General features: G+C 40.0%; 1 protein-coding gene across 1 annotated transcript in view; it reads left to right on the top strand.

Annotated features, from left to right (window-relative positions):
- Positions 1-17,564, top strand: part of DOCK3 (dedicator of cytokinesis 3) — a 164,362-nt gene that overhangs the window by 75,930 nt on the left and 70,868 nt on the right. The window contains exons 10-14 of the mRNA XM_087825076.1: positions 2,173-2,254; positions 7,528-7,588; positions 8,734-8,881; positions 14,574-14,662; positions 16,920-17,045. Of these exons, the coding sequence (XP_087681202.1) occupies positions 2,173-2,254; positions 7,528-7,588; positions 8,734-8,881; positions 14,574-14,662; positions 16,920-17,045 (506 nt within the window). The remainder of the gene's footprint in view (positions 1-2,172; positions 2,255-7,527; positions 7,589-8,733; positions 8,882-14,573; positions 14,663-16,919; positions 17,046-17,564) is intronic.

Here is a 17,564-nt window from a genome sequence, read left to right as displayed (position 1 = left end):
TGTTTATAAAATCTCATGAATAAATTTTACTCTCTTGACCACAGTTGGGTTTTTTCCCACACCTTTGGGAAATAGGAGTACTTGCTGTAGCTCTAGTTGGCAAATAGATTCAGTCAGCAGTTATCAAACTGTTCATACAGACTCCATTGCCTTATACAAAAGTGAGTTGTCGGGTCAAATATCACCTGTCTGGTTGGTACTTAAAACACATGCCAATGTTTTTAGCTTCAGAGAAGTCCTGTCTGTGTTTAATGAAATATTTCCCAACAATATTTAACCACTCTTATTTTGCTTAATAGCTGTTGCCAAATCAGGAAACATTGGATAGCTATTGGCCTTCAAATAGTTTGAATGTGAACAGAAAGCATCATTTATTTATCATACACATTAGAGAAGCTAGCAAGACAGGAAATAATTATATGTATACCTAAAGCCTTTTGAAATGAAAAGAACATAACCACAGTTATTTTGAATATTTCACAAATTGTGAAGAAGGCCAGGTGAACCCAGAAGCATGAAAGACTCTGAGAATGGGAAGCGCAGTAGGCACTGTGAGAACTGCCTTGGGGTCTCCTTTCACCATTGAGAAGGAGAAGCTCTTGGGTTCTGATAGGGCTAACAACTCTGTCCACCCAGAATTTGCTTTATCTACCCTTTTGTCTTTGGACCAGAGCTTGGTGTAGCCCCTCCAAATAGCACCTCTCTCTGTGGGCATCTAGCAGCTCCAGACAGGGACTCAAAGTGATGGATACTCTGCCATCACCGGTACATGGCCCCAAGATTGCCCTGGGGGTCATCTCCACACCGGGCATCTGACGGGAGAGAACACCAAGGCACACATGTAAGAGGTGTTTAGGGCTAAGCCTGGAAGTGACACATCTCACTTCTGTCAACATTTCAATGTCCAGAATGGCCACAAGGCTGCACCCAACTGAAGGGAAGCTGAGAAGTATAGTCTGTCTGTCTGGCTGCTCAGGAAGAAATGGAGAACATGGATTTTAACAAGCAACTAGGAAACTCTCTCTGCCACAATGTACTTGATGCCTCTCAGTCCTTGGCCACCAAGTTAGAAGGTTGATTTGTGCTGACCATCTTGTTTGCTCTCTACTGGCTCATCAGTCTTTTTGATTAAAGCCATTCTAGTGGAAGTGAAGTAGTACCTTCACTGTGGCTTTTATTTTCATTTCCCTAATGGCTAATGATGTTAAACATCTTTTCAGGTCCTTATTGGCCATTTAAAAAACCTTCTTTTGAAAAGTGTCTATTTAAGAAATGTCTGGCCTGTATAATTGAGTTGTGAGAGCTCTTTACATAGTCTAGATGGAAGTTCCTTACCAGGTACATTATTTGCAGATACTTTCTCCCTTTCTGTAGATTGTCTTTCCCTTTCTTGATGGTGTCCTTTGAAGCACAAAAGTTACTAATTTTGATGAAGTCCAGGTTCTCTCTCTTTTTTTTCTTTGATTGCTTATGCTTTTAGTGTCCTATCTAAGAAAACATATAATCCAAGGTTATGAGGATTTATAGTTATTTTTCTTCTAAGAGTTTCATAGTTTTCACTCATACATTTACATCTTCTTTGTAGTTTCTGGCCTTTATGAATAAAGCTGCTATAAATATTCACATACAGGTGTTTGTGTGGATGTATGTTTTCATTTCTCCTGAGCAAATATACCTAGGAGTAGAGTTGTTGGGTCATATAGTCAGTGTATGTTTGTAAGTCCCTGTAACATATTCTTCTTAGCCCTAAAATGATTCTTGGAAGATGTAAATTGGGTAATATAGATTATTTTGAACCTAGTATGATGAATGTTTATGATCTGTGTGTTCACATCAGAGAATGTATATGCTTGTTATGGGATTAGCTTTATGCCTGGAGCTTGGGGGTATTTGGGTTAATATAAGACAGTCTTCGTTGCTGCCCTCAGGGAGCAGACACCTTTAGGGATAAGAGCCACAAGCAGCAAGGAAACAGCAACACCTATTAGGTAGTTTGTTGTGTCTGTTGCATGTTTCTTGGCCAGAAAAACAGTGTCCTGCCACTAAATGTGTACTTTTGGCCTTATCTGTCACTGTGAGCTGTTCTGAAAGTGTTTAGGGTTTCTCTGTAAATGCCCTTTTTATTTGCATGAGGTCCCTTACGTTTCTCTGTCTCTCTCTCCTACATTTCAGTGAGCGGTTTCTGGTGAGACTGAACAAGAATGGTGGGCCAAGGAACCCAGAGAAGATAGAACGAATGTGTGCCCTTTTTACAGTATGTGCAAATCTCTTTCCCTTCTCTGCTGCTGACTCTAACCGGGGGCCTGCTATGTGGATATGGTCACCCTAGAAACGAGCATTTACTCTTATTTCCCCACATTCTGGGGAGAATAGGACTTGATTTATGTTTCTGTCAGGTTTTAATGAAATATTTAAAGAAAACCGAAATTAGTTTTTAATTGAATTTTTTATTAAAGAAATATAATCAAGTGCCTTTACTGATGTAGATTTTATAAGCTATTTAATATAATGGACACTTAACATCTGAGAACAGTCTTTCTTACTATTCTTACTCAAGGCCACTGCTAATTTCTCTCATGTATAAGTATAGTTTCTCAAAAGACATCCATCAAATTTACAGCTTTGCTGTTTTTTCAGTGAGTGCATATAAAGAGAAAAACTAAATAGTCCTCTTTCAGATACCGAACAGAGGGTCTTTTCCTGCTGTGATCTGTACTTCTGGTTGTTTTCTGAATAACCATGCTGTTGTTCATGGTCTCTAAGACCGAGAACTCGTATTTCGGAGGAGGCTTGATGATCTGCTTATTGGAAGGTGCTAAGCCTCCTGTGCCACATTGCCTTGTGTATTTTTCTATTTGATTCTCATTTTCTAAGGCTTTTTAAAAACCCAGTTAAAAAACTAACTGTCCTGCTTTTTCAAGTTCATTTACGTGGTGAAGAAGAAAACAAAACTGTCAGAATTTTAAACCAGCTTTGACTATTGTGGATTCTCCGATCTGCTCCAGTGATACTGAGCTACATTAGAACCCATTGGTGCAGGGATGTGCGGTGGTCTCAGTGGCACTGCCCTGTGTGTGGTGCATGATTGATGGGTGACGGTCAGGCAACTCACAGATTACGGTGCGCCTCTTAAACACAAATGGTATTTGTGGTAGGATAAGTGACTTTCTCTGAGAGGTAAAATTGGATGTGTTTACCTGACTTATTTGTTCATTTACTACAACTTTATCTTTTAAAACCTCAAACAGTGTTACTGCAGAATCAGAAACCATTTTCACTGAGATAGCTGTTACTGAAAATGCTCCAGATGTATGGAAAGATTTACAAATCTGGCTAAGCTAAAATGATGTTTTGTCCATCTTGGAGCTCAGCATACAAAGCTTAGGAGATAATGCAGGAACAAAGAGCAGGAGACGCAGACTCAGGAAGACAGCTAAGGGAGCTGAGATGGTTTAGTCTGGGAAGGTCAGCACTCTCTCTTCAACAGGAAAAGAACAAGGGAAAGAGTCCAAACTGTAGTTAATGGACTTAGGTTGGAGGACCAGGGAACGCTTCTGAAGTGAGAGTGCCTGAACTGTGAGGCGGGGCTCTGGGGTCACCTTTCTGAAACAACTAGAAAGAGATGAGACATCCATCTGTCTAGAAAGTCTCCATAGTTTTAGGAGATTTTTTTAGATCCTGGATTTCTGATCTTTTTTGGTTTAAGCGGCAAAAGAAATTGTTGATTCCTTGCTCTTTGGCATTGTAGGAACAAAGCTATGTACATGTACTGTCCTTTAATATGATGAGTGCAGTCCTTGTGTCTTGAAGAAATTAACTTAATTATGATGATATTTGAATATAATTACAGTAAATCAGAATACTCATTTCACAGTATTTTAATTATCTGTATGGGCCCAGAAGCCTAAGCTATAGCTCCAACTTTATAAATCAGAGCTGCACATGAAATTCATGTGTGCGCTCAGGCTGCCACAGTGGGAGGCACAAGGCTGCTAAAAATACCACTTCTATGGTTCCATTGGCAGCACAGCCCTGGATTTCTTTAAAAAGATCCAAAAAGTGATTTGAGGAATTTTTACAAGGCCTATAAGATTTTTGAACAAGATTGTCTTAGCCAGGAGTTTTATGTTTTACGTTTTACATTAAGCTACATGAAATAATTTTGGTAGAACCTGTCTTCTCATTATCTTAAACTTGAGTTCCCCCTGTATGCTAAAGGAGTTTTCCAAATTGGCATATGTGCTACAGAGTTTCAGAATAAGTGCAAGAAAATGCAGCCACAGCTGCCGTCCATGCCAACCTGTTAACTTACCTTAGCATCAGGAAAAAGGGGATGGTACAAGCTGAGCAGTTTAGCAGGGTTTACTCAAGCAGATATCAGAGCTGCCTTACAGACAGTCACATTGTCCATGGCACAGCCCTGTTCTCCGAAAAACCTTTTTTTTTTTCCTCCTGACCTTGTTAGATTTCAGAGCTTCCTATGCAGGAAGAATTTTATCCAAGAAGGAGGTATTTCATATTTATGTGGATGTCTAATACAGTGAGGATTTTGTTGACTTTCATGATAAACAGTGGCTGTGTGTATGAGCCTGTGGGAGCATTTCTGTGCATTTACTCATTACCAGATACCCAGTGCCTCACACGCAGTGCCTAACAGATACTAAGATCGAGATAACGATTCATTATATACGTAAATGAATGTGTGTTTACTTTTTGTTGTACCTGAGTGACCAACTCAGACAATGAACTTATACTGTTTTCCCTGCATTAGTTGGCATTATATTTGCTACATTTATTATACTCTTCCACGTTTCAAAATAGAATTTTAGGTAGTGATTTCTTGGAATTAAGAATGAATTTGATTATTAGTATAATAACATTACATAATAAAATATTGCCTCCTTTTCTGCAGCATAAGTATAAATAAACTGGCTTTGTTTTATAGTTGTAAATCCCATGATCTCTACAGAAAAATGCACAAGGAACTGAGTTGACTTTTCCATATTCCAAATAGAATATTAGTAACTGAGTCTAAGATGTTGAGCCCCACCTGAGTCATTGCCCTCTCTACCCACAGTGTAATTGGGAACCAGCTTCTAATTATGTGGGGTTGGAGGGTGTGGTCCAGTGAATAAATCTAAATTCAAACCTTGCTCGTCAATGAATGGTGGGTGAGTCATCCCACTTCCCATCTTTACAGGCCTTGTTAGTATTTTCATATGGATAACCACACTTGTATTTAGTTTTGAAGAGTGTATGTTTAATAACTCTGTGGTAACTGTGTTTAACCATGCATTTACATTTAATAAGATACCTTTTACATTAAAATTGACATTGAAATTATATGGGACTCACAAATAATAATTTTACTCAAAATATTTTCTTGCACTGATTATTATCACATATTTATTGACCTCAAATAAATACCACAAAGAATTCTGGGTACCATGTACAACATGATCAGAAAAAGCCCCTACTCAGCCACTTGGAAAATACTATAAATTATGTTTAAGGCTTTTTCCTTTTATTCAGTCAGACAGGACCAGGGGAGAGGTCCCATGCTCAGTGTACAGCCCACCTGATCAGTTCTCTGGGTATGTTGGGATTGATTATTATAGTGGCATTTGATAGTTTGGACTAACGTAATCCGAGCTATGCAGAAGGAACCATTTCACTTTGAAATGTGTCGAACCTTTCTGTATCCTTCAGTAATAGACATGTTTCAGTCCAAAAAAAAAACACTTAAAAATGGTACTCTGTTTTTCAATTTTTGTTATTTAGTAGCCATTTTAATAAATGTAAAAATACAGTGCTATTTTGAGGGTATAATTTTAAATTCCATTTGTAAATTTAAAGGAATTAGTGAAATGGAGCCTGAAACACTCATTTTAATATCAAAAGACATGTAAAACTTTCATGTAAAAATATATCTTTGTGATTCCAGAAATACCAGTTTATGGTAAACTATTTTGTAACCTTTATCATTGTAAGCATATTTTATTATTCTACCAGAATTTGGTGAAATATTACAGCATTATGACAATCTAGAATCTAAAAGTTTCAGTTTTGCCATTACACATGACTTTTTAATGTTTCCTTCCCTTTTATATGTTCAGAACCACTGTACAGGGCAAAGCTGGAATTAGGGTGAGGCAAGCAAAGTAGGGGATTCTGAGAATGAGACCTCCTTAAATTTTGAACTTTAGATGTCTTTTTTGCCTCACTATAGTCCTAACCCCGCAACAAAGTGAAACTCATAGACACACACTACGGTGTGGTAGTTACCAGGGGGAAAGCAGTGTGGGGATGGAAGTTGTAAAGGGTAAAAGGGGCCAAATATATGGTAACGGAAGATGATTTGACTTTGGGTGGTGGGCACATAATGCACTATACAGATCATGTAATATAGAAGTGTACACTTGAAACCTATATGATCCTATTAACTAATGTCACCCCAGTAAATTTAATTTAAAAATTGTTAATGCAGTCCTAATTTTTAAAAATAAATAAAAATAAAGCAAACACAGGGACTCTGGATCTCAAAGCTCATTCAGAATCATGGCTGCCACTTGGTTGTCCCTTTTCCTGCATTATTGGAAAGAGACAGACATCTGGGACCAATCAAAAGATGAAAGATTGGAAGGAAATGGAACTAAGGGACTTTTCCTAGAAGCAAAAGGGAAATCATGGGAGCCTGTCTCATTAAGGATAGAGGTTACGCCATCAGGCATCATTAATTCACAACAGTGGCTGGGAGTGAGCAGTGAGCTGATGATCTGGTGAAAAGTCTAAAGCATTACTTCAAGTACAGTGTGTTAAATAAAGTATAAATGCATACTCCTAAATAAACATTTTATTTTAAAATGTGTTCTAAATATAAATAATGTATAAAGTTATTTTCATAATTCTAGTTGAAAAGTTTGATTCTGAATCATACTTGTTTACTTAATGAAGCCCTTAAAATTTTCCAGATGAAATTATTTTCAGCTTTATACTCAAGTACAAATATATCTAAATTTAAAATTGGAGATCAAATTATTGAGGTTTCACTAAGACCTAATACAAATTAATCTCTTTTCAAAGGTACATACCTAGTGTGCAATAATAATTTGTGGACAGTGGAGTAAATGTAAAATTAGTAAGGAATAAACTTTTAGAATTTCAGTCATTAGCATTTTGGTGTTTTCCCATTTTTGTACATTGAACATTTCTTTTGTTACAAAATGTTATGTGATATTAAACAATAGCATGAAAATTTCTAATGTGAGAACTCTTGTAGATATTTGTTAAGTGTTCTAAGTAAGAGCTGAAAAAGTATTATCAATGAAATAAACTTCCAGAGGCTTATTAGATAGGACTTTTCCTGCAGGAATTGTGTAAACACTAAACTGCGGTGTGCTTTCACTTCCCTCTCCCACCTATGACATATACTAAAAGCCATAAGAGCAAACCTTGTGAGGTTCACAGTGAAATTTTAATTATTTTCTGTGTGTTCATCACCTTACTTAGTGTTTTCTCTTTTCTTAGGATCTGAGCAGCAAAGATGTGAAGAGAGATTTGCACATGGTCGCCCATGTGATACGGATAGGTACTGCTCACCTTATTCACTCGGGCCGAGAGCGGCCCTACTGGGGATGAGTGTCTGCTGCGCTGAGCTTAGTCTTCTCCTGCCTCACCTGTCGTGCTGGGCCTCCGGATTACAGTCCAGCTTGTATTGGTGCCCTGTCTTAAACTCAGCTGCTGTGGTAGCCGAGTTTGATATAAATGGAGACATTTTTTTACTTAAAATCTTTTGTTCCCTATTTGTTTTAGACCCAGACTCTTGATCTCAAGTGGCCTGCTTTTAGGCATTCTCTTTATCATAGTGCCCTGCCTCTGCCAGCCCTCTGCCACAGGGATCTCATAGCAGGTGGCCATGGTTGCCAACTTAACAGGTGGAGAACAGCCTTTGCTGTGTTTTTTACCCAGCTATTTTCCACAAAATTAGAGTTACTGTTCTTACTGCAGTAGATGAATGGCATCTCACTTCTCTGCTACCCAAGATGAAAAAAGTGATTTTTGCTCCTTTCCTGTGGTTGGTTTGCCTCCCCTTATTTCAAGTTTGTGACATAACTTGGGGGCTGACTGAACCAAGTCTTACTTCATAGGTTTGGGCTCTGACAAATTTTACACATTTTGTCAGAGAATATGTTTTAATCCTTTGCCAACAAAACAACTGTTTTGCTGTACTTTGGTTTTTGTTTTGCTTTACTTAATAAAGCATTTGTCAAGGTTCCAATTCTGCATTTGCAAGTCCTCTTACCAGTGTAGGCACAGCCCCAATAGGCAGGAAAAGCAAGATTTTATCCACTTCTTGAGATGGTTCTTGCTCCTGTGGTGGTTCACTGACTTTGGCAGCTAAAATACTAAACTGTCTTAATATGCCCAAATTTAAATCTATTAGCACATTGGTTTTTCTAAGAAATTCATATGATTAGTAAGTGGATCTTTGGTATTGAGGTAGGTAGTAAGGATGATTGATTGAATGTATTGCAGGGGAAGAGCCCTGGCCAGAGGCCTGTTTGGCCTTCTTCCACACAGATATCCTTGCATCCTTGTTTAGTCCTAAATTAGTCTTCCAGTTTGGAGGATCTCTAAGGTGCCTATAGCTCTGACATCCTTGGCTGAGTATCAGGAGCCCTGGAGAGGAACATTGAGTCCTCAGTCTGACTGGTGTTTTCTGCTGTGCCCCAGGCCGGATGCTCTTGAATGACTCCAAGAAGGGTCCTGCTCACCTGCACTACCGGCGACCATATGGCTGTGCGGTCCTTAGCATTCTGGATGTCCTACAGTCACTCACAGAATTAAAGGAAGAAAAGGATTTTGTTCTTAAGGTTTACACGTGAGTAATGGGCATCAGGAATATTGATTATTGCAACATAAGGCCTCCCAGCACTGTCCTCAAGAGCAGCAGTTCTTAAGCTCTGTGGGACACAGAGTCGTCAGGGTACGGAGGCTAGAGAGTTTTAAATGCAGAGATTTTGATCTAAGGTTTGGGATGGGGCTCCAGCAGCTGCATTTCTAATAAGCTTCCAGGTAATTCTGAAGCAGCTGAATTTAGAGCCTTCTTTCCTAACGTAGAAGTCTGATAGTACCCATTTCCTCTTCTAGCCAGGATTAAGCAACCATATTATGTATTTACAGAAAGGCTAGTAATGGAATTTTTCATGAGTTTTGGATGTAAGAGAGTCTTCTGTGTCTAATGCTTGCCCACAGCTGTGGTAACTGCACTGGCTACTGGTGCAGATTGCTTCAAAGAACGAGCACAAGTCAGGTTGCCTTGCCTGTGGAGAAAAGCCAGTTTTCCTGAGGAGCTGAGGTTTCACTCTTCAGTTCTGCCACCACAAATCTATAAGTCCTGTCCAGCCATGCATGCATTATTTTTAGTGTCCATCAGCCAAAGGACCTGTCCTACAGAAGCAGTGTGTCTCATCCTGACTCTTGTTAAACAATAGGAAAAAACTCATAAAGAAACACAGACTCCAGGCATGTTGTCTGTCTCTGCTTCTGAGACAGGCATGAATAGTAATGCTAAAAACATGGTAAGTTAGTGTATTTTTAAAACTAGTGTTTTTTACTGTGAGAATGTTTTTCAAAACCTGTCCTATTTTGGTTTTAACCAAATACTGTTTTTCTAAGTTAAATCTGTCAATCACCATGTTACTATATCTTCACCATAACATTGTATGGATATATTTCTGTATAATCTGTTCTGTCCAGTTCAGGGATGAAGTGAACTCAATCCACAATTACACTTAATTTGGGCCTTTAAATAATGAACCACATCTTCATAATTAAAAAAAAGAGCCATATCTCCTTATTACCTATTTTGCCTTAGCTATATTCAGAGTTATGTACTGAATAAAATGCTCTTCCTTTGGAATAGTGACTTACAATGGGAATTTTGGTGGGTTTTCTCTTCTTTTTATGCGTCAGTCACAGACTTTCTCCATATACCAAATCTTTCATGGATGGGTGGTGGGACCTGCTTCTGGACTAAACAGAAATCCAATCTTATCATTATCACCATCTTACTTCACTGTGTGCAAGGGGTTTATAGATAGCACTTGAGACTTGCATCTCTGTGCATGTACGAGCTGTTCTCGCTTCAGTGCAGATTCACATTGTGGATAGGGGCCTGCACAGCATCCCTCTTGAAATCATGCTGTCAGGCTTAATTGAGCTAATTGCTTCTAAAACAACAGCTTTCGGTACCAGCGTGTCACTTTGCAAGAAGTGGGATTCATGTGTAGCTTTTGCTTAGCTGCTTCTAATGAGCTGTCTCTACTTATGAGCTGTATCAACTCTAAAAAAACAAAGAACAATGTTTTTATAGAGAAGATAGTTTCAAAATTTTTGAAGGACTGATGGAGTTAAAATGTAGGATAATTTTTCCACTTGAAAATGTTAAGAGACTTTTAAACAGATTCCGAACTGTATGTTTGTGCCATTGAGTTTGCGTACAGAATGGAATTCCTCCAGGATTAGTCTTTTAAATCCACATCAGCACGGTGCACCCAGCCCTCAGGCGAAGCAGTATATTCCAGTAAGTTTCAGGGGACATGTTAGATTGAGTTGGAAGCTTAAAGGGTTTACTGATTGCTACTATTAGTATTTTAGCCTTGGCTAGGACAGGATTTTGAAAGGATAAAAATGTCTTGTATAGTTTTAATCAATGAATTGGCAAAATATATCATCAATTGTTGACATTATAATCATTTCTTTCATTATTTAGAGTCAGCCACAAACAGAAAGAGTGAATGTTTCTTGCCATGGTCACTGCTCTGCCTTTATAGATGTTGTTTAATATCGTGTGTGTATGGGAAGGTACCACATCCTTTTAAGAAAATTTCAACAAGAAGCCAAAGCATGAAAACTAGGTCACTTCTTAATGAGCCAAAATTAATAACCACAAATTAATAACCACATTGTGTTGTTTAGTCTGATATAGTTGTCATATCTTTCCTCTTGGCTAGAGGGACAAGGTTCACAAGCAGGCACAGGGTTTGTTGAACTTGGAGCCTAGGACATAAAAGGAGAGGTGTGTCAAGGAGCTAAGGCCAACATTGGGGTGAGGTGGACGGGTGTCCAGAAATCATGCATGTAATCAAATCCAAAATGCTTCTGAATAGGTGATGGCCACTCTCCATCTTCACAATGAGAAAGTCTGAATAAACATTTTTAGGTCAACCCTAATGAAATACTTCATAAATAACTGCTTTGCATATGACATTTATCATTTTAGTTTTATTTTAAATCATATTGTATAAAATGTGTATTACACATTATAATCACATATAAAATTGATAAGTATTGCCTTTTCACCACTCTCATATTATGAGAAGATTTTATTCAAATTCTTTATAATCAGTCATGCTGTCAGGTCTTTTTCATCAGTAAAGCCACTTTCCAAGTCATCTGACACAGTTTTTCAAGGCACATTATTTCCAGTTCCATCAGGTTGGTTTTGACGTATTGCTCTTTGAATCCTGAATGATGCTTCACTGGAAATTCATCTTGAGGCCCAATTACATTTCTGCCGAACATTGGTGTTTTCATTTGTCTCATAGGCCCATGTATGTGACTTAGTGATACCACTCCTTACTATGCTGCTTTTAAGGTGGGTTTTAGAATAACATCCAGCACTTCAATTTGGATTTCATGCCCAAGGATAGAAGTCTGTGTAGTTTCACACTTTAAAAAAAATTTAACCAACCTGTCAGGTAAACTTTATAAGCATCTAAAACTTGCATTTATTGAGGTCATTTCAGGCTAAAATAACTTAACCCAGTTAGTGCTGGGATGGTCAGAGGGATGGATTCTGAGAGTGCCCCACAGCCTTTAGGGCTTTGTGAGTACCTATCAGAAACACAGAAATCAGGAAGACAAGGAGGGAGGAGAGCCAGGCAGATAGGCAGATGTGCTCCGGTTTGTGAGGGAATGAGAAGGGTGTTCTGAACTCGTTCATTGAGTGAGCCTGCGCACCTCCTCTGATGCTCCTGAATGCTTGGAGAAAACCCAGACCCTCTCATCTTATCCCTTGAGTCAGTCCCTGGACCTGCGGTGGTGGAAGTGCCACTTCATGACCTGTGCTGGTCATTGCCTTTGTGGGGAAGAGGAATTGCCACAGAGGCACACAGACCTATTTAGATCACCGTCTCACATGCATCTTATGATTGAGGATAAACTGTCAACATCAGGAATCATGCTCTAAATATTAATTTGATTGGATGACATAATCATGCCTGATTATAATCACAACTCATTTGATTATTTAATAAATGCTTATATTTATAATTTTCCTTTACAAAATATCCTCGTGATTGGTTAAAAGATGCTGATGATACCATACTCACTTAGTTTCAAGTGATTTGAGGAGCTCCTCTTGGCATTCTGGAAAGGGAGATATTGGGAAGGCAAGTCAGGAGATGATTACACTGGTCCAGAGGAGAGATGATAATGGCTGAAACAAAGCCATGAAAAGGAGAGGTCAGACATGACAGATTTTAAGATAGCAAAATCTATGGGACATGGTAACAGTTGGAAGGGCTCTGGTTTAGTGAACCAGTGGGTTTCACTCAGTGAGAGGGTATCTCTGGGAGCTGACAGGTGGGGGAGAGATGACAGAAGCTCTGTTATAGCCATGGAGGTCAGGAACTTAGGGGTGAGTCTGGGCTGGAGACACTGGTTTGTGGTTTGGAAGCTTCTGGTGGTTGAAACTATGATCGTAGGTGGGATTGCGCAGAAAAGCTCGTAGGGTAAGAAGGAAATGGGCCAAAGGCAGAGCTATGAAGGCCACCAATAGTGAAAGGGTGTGCAGTGGCAGGGACAAGCTGTCCATTGTCTAGCATCTGAGTTGTATGTGTTGGGGGAAATGAAATATTTCACATGTGAATGAAATAATACTGCCACTGTGGTCAACAAAGCACTGGCTCCACTCTACTGCCAAGGACAGTGAGAGTCTTTTGGAAGGAAGGAGTTAGTTTTTCAAGACTCTTCGTTTGAAATAAGAGGGGGATACGTTATTTATGACAAACTGTAGTCTGAGTTCTGTTAAAGAAATTAACTACTGATCTTATAAACCTAGGAAGTGGAAAAACACTGACAGCAAGCCACAGCTTTGAATCCTCAGCAGCTGGGCACTGCTCTGATGTATTGACTGGTTTGAAGATGGGACAGCGAGCATGTCAGACAGGAGGGGCTGGATGCCTGCTGCCAGCACCTCTCGCTTTCATTTCCAACTGAGTTGCTAAATCATAAGTGATCATTTTAAAGAACACCCTCCCCCTTCCTTTGTTTGGAAGGAATTCTCCCAGCTCTGAGAACCTCATCTTTGACAATTTTTTGCAGGCTTATTTATACCAACTCAAGAGTCTGAAGAACCACTGATTGAGTAACACAATTAGACTAGTGACCACCTCCTTTAACTCTGTGTGGCCTTTACACAAACCCTTTTACTTAGGAAGCAGTTTTGCTTCATACTGCTTGATAGCACATGATACAACTTACTGAGATTTCCTCTTGGAAGTGGCTGTACTGGATTGCACATTTGTGAGCAACCCTGGAAAGGCCTTGTGAATTTTTCTCTGTCCATGGGTCCTGTTTTCTAGGGTCAGTGGGTCCATACCTCCCTTATCCAACAGGGGCAGGAGTGGGGCCGAGACTGTGGGGACTGCCAGTGGACATGGAATTTTCAAGAAATGACCCTGATCATTCCAGCTGTTTCATTGAGGTGTCTGCTAACATTAGGGTGAGGAATTCCTAGTCTCTGTTCCTGAGCTATACCAAGTAGCTGTGTGGTTGCAGCTGTTGGAACTACCCTTTAGTGTGGAAGACTCTAAAATGTCATAAATGAATAGAGGTGCAGTGTTGTTCCTTCATTCTCTTTGGTCCCAATCCGTAAGTCCCTAGAAAAGAACTTCATTCTTCCAGATTTAGGTATCTGCCTGCTTTGCTAAGCCCTCCTTCCCCTTGACTATAGAGGATTTCACAGTGAACCAAAGCCACTACTCTCCCAAACTTTTAAAAAAATTTTGGCCTGGCTGAAATACAGCCACAAACATATATCCACATTGCCCTGTGCATAGCAGGATTTTCCTCTTGGGGCATTATGACGACAGCTGAATGACAGAATAAAGCCAATGCGAAGAGTGTCGTTTGAGAACAGTAGTACGTGTTGAGAGGAAGTTTTTCTCTATCGGGAACTTGCCCCTGGAGCCTAGTTTTTGTTGTTGTTGTTTGTTTTTGGGTGGGTGTGTCTAAGGAACTAGAAAAGAAGAAAACTTGACAGTTGGGAGAGTGCTATTTCAGTGAAGAGGGTATTTCACCACTTAAACAGTATTTGTAGAAGTCATTTTGGAGTTTCTAGTCTTTCCCCAAGTGTGAATCTTCTGTGTGCCTCAACAGAAAATGAGTAAAACATACATTTATTTCTTTTGGAAAGTGAGTTTGAAGTGTCCCTTCAAACTTTGTATCACATGTTGGAAAGTCATACCAGACCCTTGAAAGTCCTAATGCCTGTTCTTTTGCTGCAGGTGCAACAACGAGAGTGAGTGGTCCCAGATCCACGAGAATATCATCCGCAAGTCCAGCGCCAAGTACTCTGCCCCCAGTGCCAGCCATGGTGACGTACTTCTCTGGCTAGAAATACAACTGTGTGTTGCATTTGCAGTTGCTGATCTCGACCTAATTGACTTGTGCTGATCAGTTGCCACATGTAAAGTTCAGTTCCCTGCAAACACTTCCTCTCCTCCCCAAGGACTCTCTATTTCTTTTTGTGAGAATTTGAGACCTTTCCTAATTAATTCCAGCCAAAATACATCTTCTGTTTTTTCTATAACACATTTCATGTGCTCTAATAGGTAACTTGAGTTCCAGTGTAAATCCAGAGTGAATAGAAGTGTTGCAGGGTCCCTCACATCGTGAAGTCTGTGTTTCCCTGAACAAAGATCACACACTCAGATCCCCCCAAAGAGACAAATATTAATATCACTTTTCCTGTTCCTGTTTAGTGTTAGCATCACCAAGAAAGCCTGACACAAATGAGCATCAGTGATTATTCTGCCAACATCTGCCATCCTGGAGCTAGAACAGGAACTATTACAAGCAGATTTCATCTTAGCTCAGCTTTGCCTTTTCCTTTTTTCTCCTTTTCTTTTAAAACCCTGTTTATATAATTTCTGTCTAAATCTTGGTTCAGTTCTGCACATTAGGAAGGTTGTTTTCTAAATTGAACGTTAATTGCTTGATTAAATTAGAAGCACTATTTAAAAGCCTATGAACTTTTATGTACCCTTAAAGATAGCTCTCAAATTTACATAAATCCATGTTTCTCCTGTCAGTTTTTACCTCTCAGTTATTTCATAATCTCTTCTACATAACCTTATTTGTTTTAACTTTCAAAGACTTGTAAATAAAAAGTTGGCCTTAAATGACAGTGTAAAGCCACTGCAAGGCATGGCTGTTACCAAAGCTATTAAGAACTTTTTCCCTCTATCGGGTCAACCGCTATTCAGTGAGGAGAATCCTCAGAGCCTGCAAAGTTTGAGACCCTCAGTTGCAAGTACTTGATTCATCGAACACTCTGTAGCATGGGGTCCTCAGGGCCTCTCACTATTGTTAAGTGACTGTTCTCCCTTATGGGTGTGCCTGGATGCCAAGGAGGTCCATGCAGTGTGATTAAAGGGGGAAGGGAGTGTCCACGTTCTTCACCTAAAACCAGGCTAAAGCAAGAGGCAAATAAAATCTTGTTTTTAAAGTATAGAAAGGTTACTAGCAATTTGGAAAACTGCCCTTTGCATCAATATTTATAGTGTTCTTTATTTACTTACTTGATTTATAAAGAGCTGCCCTTGACTGTAAGGTCTTGAGACGTGATATGATTAAAACATGGAGAACGTTTTAAAAGTGAGATGGTGGTAATAATACATTAAAAGAAACAGCTGAAAGAGCAGTTTTCACCATCACCTCACCAGGGTAAGGTGCTGACTTCTGTCTTACTCCCCAGAATGAGCAGGACTGTGCCATTTTCAGTGTCTGTGGTGGTTGTCCAGAACTCACAGACACTGGCTGTTTAAACAGTGTTAGAAGAGCACTGCTCCTCTGTGCTGGGGGCACCGCAGACTTCATAGTGTGTCAGTTAGATGGCCATTGTGTGAGAAGCTCTCCATGCGCTTGTGGGAAAATTATACAGAGGTAGAGAATAGCTGCTCAGGATCCCTTTGGGTAGCTCGAAAGCTAGATGACTCTCCCAGCACCTTCAGTATGCACCCTCACAAGGTGTACTTTGTGTCTCTCGGCCACTGTAGCTGCTCAGAAAATGAGGTGAAAGGCAGTCATGAGCACTTGAATAAATCCTTGGCAGTGCAGAAAGGTAACAGTGTCCCTGTTGATTTCTTTTTCCTTTGCCCTCCAACCACCATCTCAGATTCTGGAAACTGTCCCATCCTCAGTTCTCTGCTCTGAGTTAGGCTGTCTCTAGTTCTGTGGATTCCTGTTCACCCAGGGAAAGAGATTTGATAGCTGTGTAAAGATACCACAGATAGGTGAGCTGGGTTTATGGGGCGGGGCAGAGTACTTCCCAGGCTGCTCTCTTCTACAGAGATTACTGGTCTGGGATCTCGCCCCCAGCCTTTCAGGTTCAAAAAGTAATTGTAGTTGAGTCTACCAAGTGATTAGGCTGTAAAAAATTACTTTAGGATGGTCAGAATCCCAAACACTGATTATCTGACCAGAATGCCATCAATATTATTCTCAAGAAAAATGCTGAACTTTGTGCATTTTGTTCTGGAAAAAATGTGGCTCTTTCTGTCTTTTCTAGTCCTATATACAGTACAGGTGGAAATGTGGGTCTGAGGAAGAAAATGCTTTTGTTTCTGCAGGCCTTATCATTTCTCTCCAGCTTCTTCGTGGAGACATGGAACAGATAAGGAGAGAAAACCCCATGATATTTAATAGGGGATTGGCGATTACAAGAAAATTGGGATTTCCTGATGTCATCATGCCAGGTAGGTAGAATTTCTTGGGGCTGGGGGGGAGAAGGGTTAGGAGGTGAAGTCCAGTGCTCGTTTCATACACAGTTGCTAAATTGTGCTGTGGAGGAGCCATTAAAAGCCGCTGCCTCCCAAGTCAGGTTGCTGACTACTGTCTGCAGCCAGTGGCCCCTTGGGTTCTTGTTAGTATTTGTTCTTTTCCAGAAGCCCCACATCACGCTCACTGTGCAGCCTGGCTATTCCGCAGACAGGCTTTGTTGTCTCTGTGGAGCTGGGTTAGGAACTTTGTGGGGATGCCTTTTCACACTCCACTCTTCCATTACATTCCTTAGGAGAGAATGGTCTCGCAAGAGCTTCCTCTTTAAGGGGAAGACTATGCCAAAATATGTGCCTGAGGTGTTGCTGAATCCACTCCCTGTAGGAGTAGCAGATGCACTTTAATGTATTAGAAAAATGGATCAGGCACATGGTATTTGTTAGGCAATCCAAATTGTACGACCGGGCCAGTTTCTCAGGAATTTTCTCTCCCCTCCC

This window comes from Miniopterus natalensis, chromosome 15 (assembly GCF_054644295.1).
Source record: "Miniopterus natalensis isolate mMinNat1 chromosome 15, mMinNat1.hap1, whole genome shotgun sequence".
NCBI lineage: Eukaryota > Metazoa > Chordata > Mammalia > Chiroptera > Miniopteridae > Miniopterus > Miniopterus natalensis.
Note: the sequence above shows the minus strand (reverse complement) of the source record. Positions and strands in the feature narration are given on the sequence as shown.